This window comes from Strix aluco, chromosome 1, assembly GCF_031877795.1.
Source record: "Strix aluco isolate bStrAlu1 chromosome 1, bStrAlu1.hap1, whole genome shotgun sequence".
Taxonomy (NCBI): Eukaryota; Metazoa; Chordata; class Aves; order Strigiformes; family Strigidae; genus Strix; species Strix aluco.
The window spans coordinates 115,055,360-115,071,749 of record NC_133931.1 but is presented as its reverse complement, the minus strand read 5'-3'; the positions used below and the strand labels follow the sequence as shown (position 1 = coordinate 115,071,749).

Genomic DNA, 16,390 nt, shown 5'->3' with positions numbered 1-16,390 from the left:
TTTGTCTTCCTTCCACATTGTCTGTACAGTTTGTTCTAAAACATCCAGGCATCTTGCAGTGGATGACTAATAGAAATCCACTGAGATTAGTGTTTTCCTGTAACCTAAGCTTTTTGAGAATTTGGAATATTTCAAAATTAGTGCAGTGCATTGTTTTTAGTGTGTCATGAAGGATTGCAACACCTTAACATTGCAGGACACCTCATATAAAAGACCCAAAGGGAATAGTTGCCTGGTGCTTGCCAATGATTCTTGTCCAGCAACAGGATTCTCCTTTCCTGCTCTTTGTATAAACACTGTCTTCCTGCTGGTTCACATGCAGCAAGTGCCAGAAGTCTTAAATGTAAACAAGTTTTGCACAAATTTACATGATTTGCAGCAATTCCCTTTCTGTGCCATTGGGGCCTGTGTTTCTGATGTATGTGAGGATATAAAAGATCCTTCTTCCCATGACCATGTAAACAGGCAATTTCTTGAAAGAAGGAACAGAGTTTAAGCACATTCCTACTGTCAGGTCTACAGTGACAAGGACACTCAGACCTCAGGTTACTTTGGCCATATTTACAGCTGGACAGATGGAAGCTATCTCTAGTCCAACATCTATATAGTTGCGTACGTCTTTAGAGGAAGCTTTCTTGGTGAAATGATCTCTGCCTTGTTCAGAAGACTGATTAAAATTGCCTGAAGTGGATTTCAGTAAGTGTGGTTGCTGAAGATGGTGAAGAGGAGTGCTAAGACCTGACTTTGTCCTTTCTACTTTCAGTTAGGTTGTCCTCTTTGTTGACAGTTTATAATAAAGTTTATAAATGCCAAGTGATACCTGGTAACATGCCACTACTTCCAGTGCTAGACCTTGATAAAACAGCTCTCTCCTCTCTGAAGCTTGTGCTCAATAAATACTGCGGCGGTATGTGGGATGGTGGTGGTGGACAGAAACCAGCAATCAGGACTAAAGCTTACTATTCCTTGCCGTGTTAAAATAGAGTGTAAAGTATATTTCTTTAAAACAGTCGACCTTGCTTTCTCTCTTAATAAGGATAGTGATACAATATTTTCATTGCATTGCATTTTTGATACATTGATCTTTTGAAGTGTGTGTGTATGTATATATATTCTTACCTTTTTTCCCCCCAGTTTTTTTCAGACTCCCTATTTTTAAGTGAACTTAGTTCTTGTGATAGGTGCCAGGTATATCATAGCAGTGCTGGAGACTGAAATCCTCTTTTTCCACAGAACAGGTGCACAAGCAGAGGTGCAGCCCTTCCTGTACTGCCCCATCCCTTTATCTCAGCCCAGACCTGTCCAGACCAGCCCTAGGCGCAGTCAGTCTATCCTGCATGTTCATTTTTAGACTCCTCTTCTGAGGTGTCAGCTGTGGTAGTGGATTTTGTGATACAGATGTATCTATTTCTCTAAATGTGTGTTTGTGTGTGTGCATATATACACACATACATATTTAGGAAATGCAAGAATCATTACACTCATCCAATTTAAAACACTCTATCTGATAATTTTGGGTTAGCGCTATTTGAAGTGCTTCAAAAAGCCAAACTCTGCAGCATATTGTCACTTCTCTTTTTTTTCCGTGCTGACCAGAGTTACTCAAATTCCACAAATGCCTTTTTTCTGTACTTCATTTATATGCATATGCTTAGCTTTTGTTCCAGACTAATTCTTTTCCCCCCGTCACAAAGTATTGTTTTCTCCTGTGTCTTTTGTCTCTTGTCTTTTAAAGTATTTCTGCTGTGCCATTTGGCTTCACTCCAGCATGCAGACAACGAAGTGCAATTTTCAGGATTGCTCTCCACAGATTCTCCAGATTGCTGCAGAGACCATAAAGGCACTTCCCTGGCTGTAGCTGGAATGTTACCTGTGTAGCAAGGGAAGTACAGGTTATATGGGCAGGATATTAGCATACTACTGTACTCCCTTAGTTAGAGCAAAACCACTGTTGAGGGCAGAAGGTACAGAGAAAGGAATAGAGAACATTCTTCTTTTTTTCCTTCCAACTACAGTTTGGCATAAAGCTGAAGGCTTCTGTGTTCAAGTTGATTGCATGACATATTGTGGCTGTACCTCATCCGGTAACTTCTAAGGTGCAGAGGCAAATAGAGTTTCAGCACATTGCATTATCTTCTGTGACATTTACCTTTCTTCCTGTGTAGGGAACAATAGCCAACTCACTAACATGTGTCCAGCTACATAAACGAGCTGAGAAGATAGCTGTCATGTTGATGGAAAGGGGACATTTACAAGATGGAGACCATGTGGCTTTGGTTTACCCACCAGGTAAAGAACTGCCATGTTTGGTAGCTTGGGAGTCCCAAAAGATCCTTTAGAATGGTGCTGCATTGGTGGTGTTACCAGAGTAAACCATGTTAATTGGCAAAACACAAAATATTTACCTTATGTACATTTCTTTGAACTTAATCAAACATATTTAAAATAATTTCTCTTTGTGTATGTGCATAGGTATTATTTCTTTGGGTTCAGATTAAGATTAACCCGTGTTTTTAAAACCTGTCTCTTATAAGCAGTCAAATTTAATTACTTCTTTTATTTTAATTTCCTGGAAATATACTATTTTATGAGCACACTGTTCTGCTAAAATGTTCCATCTGCTGAGTGTTCTTAGATTTGCCTGTTGAATTCCCTCTTGGAAGTGCTGCGTTTCATGAGGGTAAAGCAGCAATACCTAGGAAGCAATCCATGTTTTCTTAGAGTAGAAATATGATGAATAAATAGGAGATGATTAAGAAATACCAAATTATAATCGCTGTTTTCTCTATAGATCTTTAACCTAGACAGCTCTCTGTGGTTTGGATTTTCATCCTTTGACATAAGGGCTTTTAAGTTTATGTTAAGCAGTACCATGTTTGACATTTGCTTGAAATTATTTCTGATCTAGTGCTACTCTTTTATCTTTAGCATTTCATGTGTGTTGGTGAAATAAACAGTCTGATTTAAGATCTGTATTGTGATATTTGGTTTGTAAGGGCTACAAGATGCTGGTTAAATCTTTATAGTTTATAGGAGTAATTTCTCAACAGTAAATATGAAAAATCTTTTTCCACAAAAGACTGTCATTTTAAACTTAAGTTTTTATTTTCTGTATTTCACTTGCCATGAATAAAGCATTTTATTGAAGGAACAAAACCCCACCAATACTGCAGATCTTCTTCCACTGAAAGAATAAAACAGCCCCCATTGTCATCTTATCACAGCCTGTGTACAGCACCAGGGAGCTATCAAACAACAATATTCAAGGGGTCTTTGTGCTGTTGTCTGTTCAGCCTCCTTAGATAGCCTGAAGTTTGCTGTCCACAATCTGTCACCTGCAGTCAATAGTTATATAGAACAACATCTAATTTTATGTTAGAAGCAGGATTTTAAAATCATGTCCCTTTTTTACTGTAAAATACCAGGTAGATAAGTCAAAGCTGCATATCTGAGGTTAAAAATAACATGAGAAAGACAATATTTAATGAAACCTCCAGATGTTCTTTCTGCAGCTGATAGGAATAGGCATCATCCTACTTCATCCTCTTTCTGGGGCATCCCTCTTCTTGTAGACTCATTTGTCTACAAATGTAAATTTAGGAAGATAATTAATCTGTAGAAATCAGTCTTTTTAACAGGTTACTTCCTGATTGTAAAAGTGGAGTTCACCTGAATGATGATATCTGGCTGCAGCTTTGTGTGTCGCCTTTGGTTTTTCATGCTCAGAAGAACAGTACTATTGAAAGAAATCAGTGAAGCTGAACAAACACTGACAAGGGGCTGAAAAAGAAGTCTGTTAAAGGGCTTAGTTGCTCATTTAACCTTCTGAGTTGAGTTCCCAGTAATATTTATGCTGACATAGATGTCTGTGATTAAATGATTTGATTTTCAGGGGAGGATTTTTGTTTTGTTCTTCATGCAGGAATAGACCTGATTGCTGCATTTTATGGATGCCTGTATGCAGGCTGTGTGCCAATAACAGTTCGACCTCCACATCCCCAGAACATAGCTACCACGTTACCTACAGTGAAGATGATTGTGGAGGTGAGCAGACACCTGAAAGTGCACAAATACATTAAATGGGTAATAGGTTTGCGTAGTCTTTAGGAACGGTAACTTAAGTGAATGGTGGTGTAGGCTGAAGAGTTGTATTTCTTCCAAAGATTCAGGACATCAGTGTGTTGCAGAGTCAACACTGCTTGACAGCACACAACCTTCTGACTTCCGCTGTCACATTTTGCCGCAGTTGTGCTCCTCCTTTCAAGAAATACATTTGAAGTGCTTTCTTGTATTTAGCTATATGCCAAGAATGGTAGGATTCCTCACCTGGCAACGCTACACTGACTATTGAGAAAAATCCCAATGGAAAGCTTAGCTTGACCTGATGGTGATTTGTGCTCAGCTCTGTACAACTAATTGTTTTGCAGGTTGAAGCAATTTCAAAGTTCTATTGTGAAGATATTGGTTGGTATTTTGTTTCATCCAGAGAAGGGTTACTCAGACTTTTTCATTCAGTGCTTTCTTTTGGTATTTTGGCTTTATGTTTAGTCTTTGTAGCACGTAAATAACTGCTTTGCACTTGTTACTGAGGGAAATAAAATGGTTACAAAGAGATAGCCTTTTACATCTGGCAGTTTCTAATCAATTGAATGGAATTCTAAGTCTCTGATAAAACAAGTTGAAACAAATGTGATTTTAACATTTCTAATTGATGTTGATATTTTCAAGTAATAGGGACTAGAGATAGTTATAATTTGTGTTTTTCCTTATGGCATCAGATGCCACAAAGCATCAGTAGAGGTATGAGAAAATGTCCTATTGTCTTCAGGGTTCTCATTATTTAATATTTTGGCACTCACAGTTTTTAAACATCAGTTGTGATATTATAGAAGTGATGTAAAATGTTTTATTTTGTTTTTCCTTTGATGTTTAATAGCCAAACTAGATCTGTTTGGTTTCATGATGAAAAACAAGGACAGATCTAAGATGACTTGTAATCATTGTCCCTTCAACTGACTAACTTTAAATAAAATGTAGAAATTTATTAGCCATATTAATACCAGTTTGACTTAAAAGCCTCTCAGCTCAGTTTACACAAGATTTCCTTTCATTTTGGAGAGGGTTGACCTTGTAGAAATTAAAATATTGAGGCTGTTCCTTCACTGCCAATGCAATCATGCGAACTTCCTGATGTGATCGGGTCAAAGGCTGCTCTGACATGCTATATGTCTACACAGCACCTTTTGAAGTCAGTAAGAATGACTTCTGAGTAAAATTTGGCCTGTGTAATTGTGTTTTGGTGATGAACTGATAGTAGTAAAATATAACTGAATGTTATTGAGCCCCATCTCAAGCAGTTGCTAACCTGTAGCTAAGATGTCTTTCTCCTTGCCACCGTCCCTACGTATTTATCTCCAAATTGCTATTCTCCAGACATGGACGTTCTGTATTTTAATGAACCTTCTGATCTTCAGATAATATAATTCCTGAGAGGGCTAGTAACCACCAACTCTTGAAATTCCTTTTGCTTTATGGCTTCACTATGTCCCAAATTAAGATTTTCATAGATTAAGATTATCTATGTAAGAATTACCTTGCCTTGCCATAACAGTGACATGATTGGATTGAGGGATGCTGCAGTGGCTTTATTTGTCTTCAGTTTTAGCTTGAAATATTTAGATTGTCTGGACAGGGATATCATGGGGTTAGAGGAAGTTGGGTTAGTGCTTTTATGCTCCTAATTTCCTCATGTGCTCTGTAAAGTTGACCTATAAAGTTCACCACTGTGAAATTACTGTCAACAGAAGCTGATCTCTTCTGCGCAGTGGTAAAATTTAGTGTATATATGGTTACTGATTTCCTTAGGTTGAATGTTGGAAATTTCAGTGTGCAGTAAAATGTTTCAGATTCCTTAAAGAAAAAACTACTCTTAGCAACATTTGCACAGATTCTTAAAGTTTCGGGAAAAGAAGAATGATGCTGCCTTTTCAGTTTTTCCTCTGTACTAACTTCAGTCATTAACAGTGTTCATATTTATGTTTGTCTGAATATTTCCTTAAATATATTAATTTTTATAGTCAGTAAGAAATATTCTTGTAGTTGCTACTTATGAATTTTTAAAAATAGCAAATCTAAAAGGAGAATACCTTCAGCATGTGTCATCTAAAATTCAGCACAGACAGTATTTGCAGTAAACTCGCCATCTCATTTCATAGTGCCACTTGCACAGTTTCTGGTCTAGAGCAACTTTTGCCGGTACCAGAAGAGTTCCCAGTGGTTTATCACTAGCACAGGAATTGGAAATACATGACTAACATAAAATCGACTTAAGATAGTAAAATTATTCATATAAATGTCAGGCTAGGTTTTGGTTTGTGTGAAAATATTGTTTATAAACCAAGATATATTACTATCACATAGGAAATGTTTTAGTCACAGTCTTCTGTACTGTCATTCTGGGTTGATAACTGATATAATGTGTTGGAAAAGTCATGTCTCACTATTAAGATGCCTTTAGTTTCATTACAGCACTCTTCTCAAAAAGTGCAATTTTCATGTAATTTGTAAAACTCCCATGACTTTTGTCTGCTTTGTGAGATGCATTTTTTGTGCATCTTTCCACCTCCTGATTGGAAAACATTAGACTAATACACCTGTGTTCTGTTCTGGCAGAAAATAAATCATGGTCTTGCTCATTTTCGTGGGAGAATGAATCATTATCCCATTGTGTTATTATTTATTTCTTATATTCCTAGGTGAGCCGCTCTGCCTGCTTAATGACTACACAATTAATATGTAAATTGTTACGGTCACGAGAGGCGGCAGCAGCAGTGGATGTCAGAACATGGCCTCCGGTACTAGATACAGGTGAGTACTAAGGCTAGGGGACCTCTGTATCTTCTTTTATCATTGTATTTGTCAAGCACTCAAGGTCTACCTGTCATAGGAGAAAGATACACACATTTTCTTTCTCTATTTTCACTAGATGATTTGCCAAAGAAGCGGCCTGCACAGATCTACAAACCTTCTAACCCTGAAACGCTTGCTTACCTTGACTTCAGTGTCTCCACAACTGGCATGCTAGCAGGGGTAAAGGTAGGGACTTCTTGTTAAAGCTGGCATTCCTGCTATCACGCCTGGCTGGCAGGTGGTACTTTGCTCCTGATTTGCAACTCCTCTTGATTTCTGGTAATAGAAATTGAATTGCTTCCTCTGTTGCAGTCATTATTTGATTCCATTAACATGAAATTAGTTCTTCTATACTCATTATGGTACTGTGTGCAGAGGGTAGCCCCTCTCTTCCTCCTCAGACTAGAAGTTTCATTCCGATACCTCTGCAGATAGCCTAGTAACTTGTCTTCCTGAAGCGTCCTTCAACTGAAGCATCTATTATTTCTATTTTATGAAAGAAATGAGACTCAGTCATCCTTTTTCTACTTGTTCCATTGCCCATTCATTGTTTCCTCCTTATTGCAACTCAACTGCTGGCCATTGGTTTTCAAGATTCTCTTCATGCAATTAAGGGAACTTCTGATGCCTCTGGTATATTCACCTGGTACAATACTAGAGTAAACAGAAAAAAATTCATTGATGGATTTGTTTGATAAGCTCAGGCATCCTGAGCTCTTTAAATCTCTATTCTGTCTTTTTGTCCAACCCTCTAGACACAATTTATCAAAGCTGTTTTATCTAGCTGCTAATTTATGTATTATTCCAGTGTTGGTTTCACCAACACACAGGCAGAGGTAAAATCACTCTCTTATTCTTGCCTGTTACTTCCTTACTCCTATCTGTTGCATATCCAAGGATTATTTCTGCTGACTTATCATATTTACAGCCTATATTGAATTCCTCATACTCTTTGGCATCATCCATCTATTTTCAGAAGCTGTCAGCATACTTTATAAACAAAGAAAACATCCTTTTCCCAGTTTTCAGATGGAGAATTGGAAGCACAGAGCAGTGAAGTGACCAGCCTAAGGTTGACTGATGGCTGAGCTGGCTGATGGTTATGTATCAGACACCCCTGGAAGATTCATTTCATCTAACTTTAAATAGCTACAATGCCCACAAGATGTGGATTAGTCATTGGGCTCCTCAATAATCAACAGAAAGAAGCAGGGACTCTTAGGGTGTAATTTATCTGACTTACCTGAAACATCTACTTTTGAATGGGGTGAATGTCACATAAGTCTTCATTTCTAAAGGGAGCCTTAAATGATTGTTTCAGATGCAGTCATCCATATTAAATCAGGTCTGAACTACACCTTAGCAGACTTGCAGAAATGGCTACTAACTATGCAAAGTCAGTAATTGGAGAGCTTCAAAGATAGTCAAAGGCAGGACAAGTCAAAGAACCTTTTCTTACTGTGACTAAAGGGAAGCCTCTCAAGCATTTCTTGATTAGCTTCTGATATCTGGGTCACAAAGCCTCTAGATCACTGACTCATCAGGTTTATGTAAACAGTTATCATGTACTATATCATCACTAGTGATTAATCAATTATACAGGGATCATAAGAGGCCACAAGGCTTATATTCATAATGCAGTGTGCTAAATTTTAAAAAATGGCTAAACAGCTTATGCAGGTTCTGAAAAGTTGATAAATGTTTTGTAATCACTTTGGAAGTAGTAGATTCAACTTACATTTACTTTCAACTTTTTCACTAGTTTGTACCCAGTATGGTGTAAAAATTCACAGAATAACACCAGTTCTGGCCCTACAGAGTTCAGTTTAATCCTGTGTGAAAAAGTGGTCTTGATTCAGCTAGAATAGAATTAATCTCTGCAAGATGCAGATGATCACCATGTTTTGAGCTGGTCCTTTTGCATCAATTGGAACATGTCTAGCCTCAGTTATGGCTCTCATTGGCAATGGAGAAAAAGTCACTTCTGGAGCTTTATTCCCCTGTTTACCTTAAGATCAAATAAATTTTACCTTTCAAGTACCTGTTCCCCTCCACTGACTAACAATTTGTAAGGCAACTAGCTCAGTATGTGACAGAGATCAAAGGTTAGATGAGTTAAATCCTGTCCAGACTGTATTTCTAACAGAGGTATCTTTCTGGTTATTAACAGAGGACAAACATTAAAAAACAGAAATTCTGTTCCCACCGTAGTTAGAACTTGTAAGACAAGATGGGTGAGTGTGGTAAACATCCTAACTCTAGGAAATAAAATCAGAAGAATTTCCTTTTGATCAAGTTTTTAGTTTCTGCTTTCTGTTTGTTTTATCTCTGAGAGCTTTCTGACCAAGATTTTAAGAGTCTGTTTCTCAGTTAGGAGCTGGATAACATGAAGAAATTTTACAGAACCTTTACTAGGTTTACTGGGAATGTTTATCACTGAATGATTACGTCCTTAGTACAGTTTTGCATGCAAAATCCTCTTCAATTTAAAAAATGCATTGGCATTTTTTCTTGATTGTATTAAGAAATATGTGCTTAGTAATATGTCACTGATGATCAACAAAATACTTCAAATTACATTCAGATCCTGCAGTCATTCATTCCTTTGTTCTTCCAGAAAGTTTAGCTTGTCATTAGCTTTGCATACAGCTTGGAGCACATATTTAAACTACTCACAGCTTTCTCCCTAAATCATTTCAAACTTACCATTCATACTGTCTGCCCTCGCCTTTCATGGTTATTTGAATGCCCTCTTGAAGGAAAGTTATGTTTTCTTAGACATAAATTACATGTGTGTTTACACTGAGCACAAAATCAATATTTATTTGTTTTCTTTATCCTGTATCTGATTTAAGCACTTGGCACAGTTTGGGAATGAGCCTTCCGAATGACATAGATCATTTTAATTACTTTGCTGTTGTCTTTCAGATGTCTCATGCAGCCACTAGTGCCTTTTGTCGTTCTATTAAGCTGCAGTGTGAGCTTTATCCCTCCAGAGAAGTCGCTATCTGCTTGGACCCCTACTGTGGACTTGGGTTTGTCCTCTGGTGCCTCTGCAGGTGAGGTTTCTCCTCAACCTTTTAAAATACCGCTTCCGTTGTACTGTAACACAACAAACCAGATGATGTGAGTGATAAAAAGATGGGAAGAACAGACAATACCTCTGGGACTGACATAGGCAATTGGAATTGCTGGAAGCTATATGGAGAGTGCTGTACAGAGAATACACTTTGTTTGAGTGGGGCATGGCCGTAGGTATTTAGATTTAAGAGTGCAGAGCATCAACATAGCTGCTCATTGACCTCCTGCTGTTTTACTGCTGTGTCTGCAGAGTCTGGCTAGTGTTACTTGATGAAGGCAGGGCTCTACCAATGTTACCTTAAGGAAGTGGTTTCCTGGTGTCCTCTTTTTCATTCTGTAATCTGAAAGCACACGTAGATATCGGGGAGTTCCTCATTTGTGGGACTTACAGATATGATTTTTGCAGAGACACGGAAGTGCATTTTCCTGCAGAATGATATTTCTATGGCAGTAGCAAAGCTATCAGAAAAAAACATTTCTAGTGAAATGCAAATCAGCTTTTTCTGTTAATAAGAAGTTTAGAAAGTTAACAATTCTGTCAATCTCTATACTCCGGGGAAGTTAACAGTTCAGCACCGAAAGCAGTTCCATTGATTTTTTTCTTTCTTTTTTTTTTTTTTTTTGAGATAGCTGGGTTGATGCAGAGTCAAAGTGGAAGAGCTATGGGAGTGTTAATGGAGCACATTCTTATGAAGACATCTTAGAGTCACAGTAGTCTGACATCTTTGCTTTCTCCATAGAAAGTTCCTTGGTGTGAGCAGTATTGCTATTTTTGGTTACTAAAATGAAGATAACCCAGGACAATAAAAATACTCTGTATAAACTTTTTACCAATTTACTAAATACCCGAAGGAAGCATTATTTAATAACAACTGCAACAATTCATCAATAAGTATTGTTTATTTAAAAGTAGTCTAGTGGCCTGTTTTGTTGTCCTTTTAAAATATTTGTTATTAAATATTGAATTCATTCTTGATCAGTCTTTCTTCCTTTAAAATATACTTGCCCTAATATTATTTCAGATTTTACATAGGGATTAGAGATTTCTTTGTTTTAAAAAATCATTTTATTTCAACGTCTTATTTCCCCAACACAAAAATAAAAATGGTGAGGCTGCAAAAAACTCAGAAAACCTTTCAGAAATTTTGAGATTTTAATTAAACCTCTGTTTAAGTTAAATTTTTAAAATGTTGGATTTTTTTAAGTCAGTTGAACATTTCTTATATAGACTTACATGTTCCAGCATACCCTGGTGTCAGCATTATTAGACTTTTGCTCTGCTGGGGGCTAAGCCCAATCTGCCATGATGCATTCAGTGAGACCAGGGGAGGACTGTAGAGCACCAGGGGAGAGTTCAGCTAAGGAGTGTATTACAGGATGGGATAATGCTGGGACATGGAGCATCCAAGAAAAACTTTTGTGCAACATCATGATAGAGCCGTAAAATACAGATAAATGTTGATCTGTCCCAAACCCAAGTAATTTGTGGTGCCCATGACTATCCTGAATACCGAAATGTTTGTTTCTTCCAGAACCATATTTGCAACAGATGGGCATTTGCTGCCCTTAGATCCTTCCCAATACTGATAGTAATCAGCCTTTTCGGAGGAGAAGATTGTTTATAATTGGCAAGTGAATAAGGCAGCAAACCTTTGGGATAAAGCAATCAAGGTCTGTGCCCCTCTGTAGCTTGTAGAAGGAGTAGAAAATTTTATACCATTTTCAAAGAAGAGAAAGGAAACAAGGGAGTTGAAGGAACTGAGATCAGGTCAGCAACACTCTAATCTTATGAACAGTCGTGTCAACCTCTTTGCCACTGGTCTCCTGTTCCTATAAAACCAGAATGCAGGCTGCTTGCATTGCGACTGTCATTTAGAGAAGGCTTACATCAGATACAGCTTCATTAATTCCACTTAGAAACTTAATTTCCATTTCATTACTATTTTAGAAATGAATATTATTTGATGTGATAGCAAAAAATACATCCTGGAGGTTATTAGACTCTTAGTCTTCATAACTTAAAACTGCATCTTTGCGTATCACTCTTTGTAGTTTAGCATACCAAAATCCTCCCCAACATTTTACAGCCCAGATTTCTACCTTAGAGGATTCTACTGTAAAGTTATGAGTGTCACCACTCCCATTAACTAAATTAATACTATTAATGGCATATGGAAATTAAGTTAGATCTTCAATTTTTGATCAGCTAGGGGGATTTGAGAGTTAAATAGGAACTCTTCATTTTAGGAGCCCAGCAGGAAGAGAAAGCAACCTCCTGTGTTGGGTGCAGTTAGAATTACAAGTACATTTTAATACCTTTATTAACTGGACCAAAGGAGGCATTGACTAAAGAATGAAAGAAAAACTAACCTTTTATCCCCGTTATAGGTGCTTAGACGTTGTGCTGGCCTGCTCCACTGTGGTGCCCCAGAATGCCCCATTCTGTGAGGTCAAAGCTACTTAGGAAAGCTGCTGGAGCATGGAGCCAGCCCTTTGGTAAGTTTGGAATATATTGCATAGTTTTGCAAAGTTTTTAATTTTTTAAAATTTATTATTTTATGGCCTAAAGGGTATAAAATAATAAAGAAAAGAAACCTTGCAAAGCAGAGCAATACATTTTTAAAAATGGGATTTACCACGTTCCCTCTAAACTGGCTGCATGCTCCAGCAGGGTTTCCTTGGAACCTTTGTCATTGAACAGCACATCCTGGGTGTGGCAGCAGTCATCAGCCCCATGTGAGTTCACAAACCCCAAACTTCCTAATTTTAAGAGGTTCTTACTAATGACTCAATAAAATAATACATTATTTTTGTGTTTCGCTCTTTAATAAGCTCATTTATCCATTCTGAGAGGGTGATCCTAGTGATTCTGACTTGCGTTGCATTATATTTTAAAATGTATTACATTCTTTAAAAGAAAAAAAATCAGGCGTCCTCCAATGTAAAAAAAATCAATACTAAATCCCACTGTTCAAAAATGCTTCCTGAAATTAAGATGTCTCTATCTTAATGCTGCTCACTGTGGGAAAGAATAGAGCATTCTGCAGTTCATTAGCGAGGATTTACTTAATTAGTAGTTGCTGAGTGATGCAATAGAATAAGAATTTTCCCTCCATTTTAGCCCATCTAAGCCAATCCATATTGCAGTTCTACTTTTACTACTGGAAGATAGAATTGTCCTTCTGAAATTAAGTACATTAATAATTTTAAATAAATTTTGTATTTATTCTTGGAAACTGAGATTGTAATAGTGCAAATAAGACTCAAAGTGGACCGGAGGAACTGAATTTTCCAGTGCACAGTGGCCATGTAATAAATAGTGTGAATGCTATAAAATGGTCCTGGGAAGGCTTTTCAGGTAAGGTGCAGTGAAGTAGCTTTCTCCTGTCCTGATCCTACTGTCTCTGTTCCATAGCCACAACCTGAAGTCCTGAGTCGTGCTGCTGAGTAGCTGCTGCAGCAAGAGACTGCAAGGTTTCTTATTAACCAAACAGGTGGAACTGTATAGGAAGTAAGCAAGGAATTGCAGCATTAACATGAGGACTGCCTTTTAGAAATCGTTAGTGTGCTAGGACTCATTAAGTATTGTTAGGTTTTTTTAGGCTAATTTGAAGATATTGGGTAGACACGAGCGTTTCACACAATTTCCAGCCCATTTATAGCAAATTAAAGGCAAGACTTTATAAAGAAGCCTTAATGCCACATTAGTAAAGGATAATTCTGACATGGGACATGAAGGATATGAACATCTCTTGTGTATTTTGCAAAGGGCATAACTGGGGCAGGAGGAGTGTGAAGGTGTGTTTCCCCACACACTGCTATGTGCCCATTTCCCATGGAGTCTTTAGCCAGTGGCAGTTTGCGGAAGAGGCAATTTGCATTTCTTCCACATTACAGTAGGTCTGTTAAACCTGCCTCAAGTCTAGAAGGTTCAGGGGTAGCTGAAAGCTCTGAGTTACCTTGATACGCAAGTTCTACGATGCGTTGGCAGACTAACTTCACTGTAGACCTGCCCGTACATGGGAGAGCAACTGGGGCAGGAGAGGTGGTGCTAAGGCACCACCTGAGTGGTGCTCAAGTCTAAGCAATGGCTTACAAATACAAACTGTGCTGTAATGAACTGAGCTGGGTGCGTTTAGCCTCTGCCTGCCTTAGGATGTTTCTAATACTAATGCCAGCAGAAATGACAGTGCCGTCTCCATCCTCTGTGCAGAGCAAGATGCCCATCTCTCTTTTTTCTTCAATACAAAATAGAACCAGTGGCCAAATTTTTGAAATTTGCTCACCTGCTTTAAGTATTGAGATAAAGGGACTTTGTGTTGAAATGGCCCTGAGCACTCTTTAAGTTCCACCAAGTGTATGATTCCCACTCCTGGTGCTGCTGGGTGATGTGTTTCTGCTCAGGAGCAGTCAGCAACATGCTTCCCAATAGGAAGTTACACATCAGTTCAGAAGTTCCCAGAAGCAACCTGGAGCCATGTTAGAAAGCTTCCCTTGTGAGATTCAGAGATTGCTGAAACACATCTCTGAAAGGGGGAGGTTAAAGCCTTTTGAAGATGTGCCAGTAACAAGAAGTTCGAGTTAACCTCTGGCTCTCACTCTGGGCAGACAGCACTGTCCCAGCAGGTGGTGCAGGCACTACAGGAACAAAATACTGGCATTTCAGTGTTAACCAAAGACTTGAGAGGTATTTGATTGGGGTGCCAACACCAGAGCTTGAGTTAAAGCAAAGTGCTGGGTTATGGCACCGCTCTCACCAGCAACCAGTACTGTGATGTGGAAGTTGTAAAGGCTGGACCTATTCTCAGCACCAGAAACCTATCAAGAGTTATGGGTGAGATCTTTTCCTTTCTGGGAAAATCTGCGTACCGTACACAACAATCCCTTTTGCTGTACATTAGTTAAACTTCTTTGTGAGATATCTCTGTCTCTCCAGTACTAATTGCTTGTCTGCTTACCATGTGCAGTCATGCTGTAAGTGCACTGTATGCCAGCTGGGCATCTTTGGACTCTGCAGGTGCTTTGAGGTCCTTTACTTCTTCTCCAAAAGCCCCTTTTTTTGTGCACATAGTGCGTCTCCAGGGGACCTGAAGATTTAATTTTTGTCCAAGTCCTGTGAAGCCTAGGTCAGACATATGCCCAAACACTCCATGGCTTGTAATGTCCTTCCTATAAGCTCTGGTCCAGATGATCGTGAAGACTTCTGCTCAGTCCCATTCAGGTTCACTCAACGTGCAGACTCTTTCCACAGACTTTGAATTATGGGCATGGCAACTCAATTATTTTGGGCTCTACCAAACTCCCATACCTGTCTCTCATCATCAAATGCCAAATATCATCTGTAGAAATTCAGATACTTATATCTGTAGAAATGCATATACTTATAAGACTCAACAGTACCTACCTGCCTCCTGCAGTTAAGTGGGAAAGCAGCTCATATCACCTGAGAAGAACACCAGAAGTAAGGGCAGCAGAGGGTCAGTAGCCTGCCAGAATGCAATTGCAAGTTGCAAGTGCCATTTGTCAGCATTTATTGCCCTGCTGAAATTTCTGGAACTATAATAATACTTCAGACTTTACTGTTAATCTGCCTCAACACAACATGGGGTAAATCTTTGATTCAGTGGAACAGTTAAGTGCCAAGATGTCCTTCCAGGCATTTCCGTATGGTGCCAAAACAGCCTGGCAGGCAGAGTAACCGGTGTTGTGATCAGATGGTGCCGTCATATCAAAATACATCCAGGTGCCTTTAACTGGAGAACTCCTGTCCTTGGGCAGCCCTTGCTTAATGCAGTCAGACAAGGCTCTTTGTTTACTGCCCAAATCCAGGGCTTTGTCCACCATGTGAATACTCTTTTTTCCCCCAGATTGCTTTGCAGTCCCCTAAAGGAAGGCAGCATTTCTAAAAGGTGATCTCCACCTCAGCTACCACTGCATCTGCATCCCAAAAGTCACTGTGACAAGATGATGCAAGGATGCTCTGTAGTCACTCTCCTTTTTTTGTCTTCTTTTTTGCCTACTCCTTTTGCATTTTCTAAAAATAGTGGAGACTGATAAACAGGTGTCCAGGCCTGTCAAGTAGTCTCTGCAGTTCTGCACCGTGTCCACTCCTGTTATAAGACTTATATCAAGAGACAGAGTTGCTTTTGTGCCAGCAGATTTTTACAGCAGTGGAAGAAACAATCTTGCTTCAGTTCCTTCCCAGTTATTTATGTAGCTAAACTCTTGTGCCTACTCCAATGTATCATATATTGTTGCAATTTCAGAATGGTAGTTTTAGCTTCTACAATTTATATTTAAACCCCCAACTTTCCCTAATATCCCATCTGATCCCCCTAATGCCGCAGTGTTCACCATGATTTTCAGTATGAGAACAATAAATCTGACAGCTTAACCATCT

The 16,390-nt window shown here is 38.7% G+C and overlaps 1 protein-coding gene across 5 annotated transcripts in view; it reads left to right on the top strand.

The window, feature by feature from the left end:
• DIP2C (disco interacting protein 2 homolog C) overlaps positions 1-16,390 on the top strand; it is a 331,218-nt gene that overhangs the window by 271,093 nt on the left and 43,735 nt on the right. For all 5 annotated transcript variants that reach the window (XM_074831885.1, XM_074831893.1, XM_074831874.1 and 2 more), the window contains 5 exons: positions 2,166-2,289; positions 3,923-4,044; positions 6,756-6,867; positions 6,986-7,095; positions 9,838-9,968. In XM_074831885.1, coding sequence (XP_074687986.1) covers positions 2,166-2,289; positions 3,923-4,044; positions 6,756-6,867; positions 6,986-7,095; positions 9,838-9,968 — 599 coding nt within the window. The remainder of the gene's footprint in view (positions 1-2,165; positions 2,290-3,922; positions 4,045-6,755; positions 6,868-6,985; positions 7,096-9,837; positions 9,969-16,390) is intronic.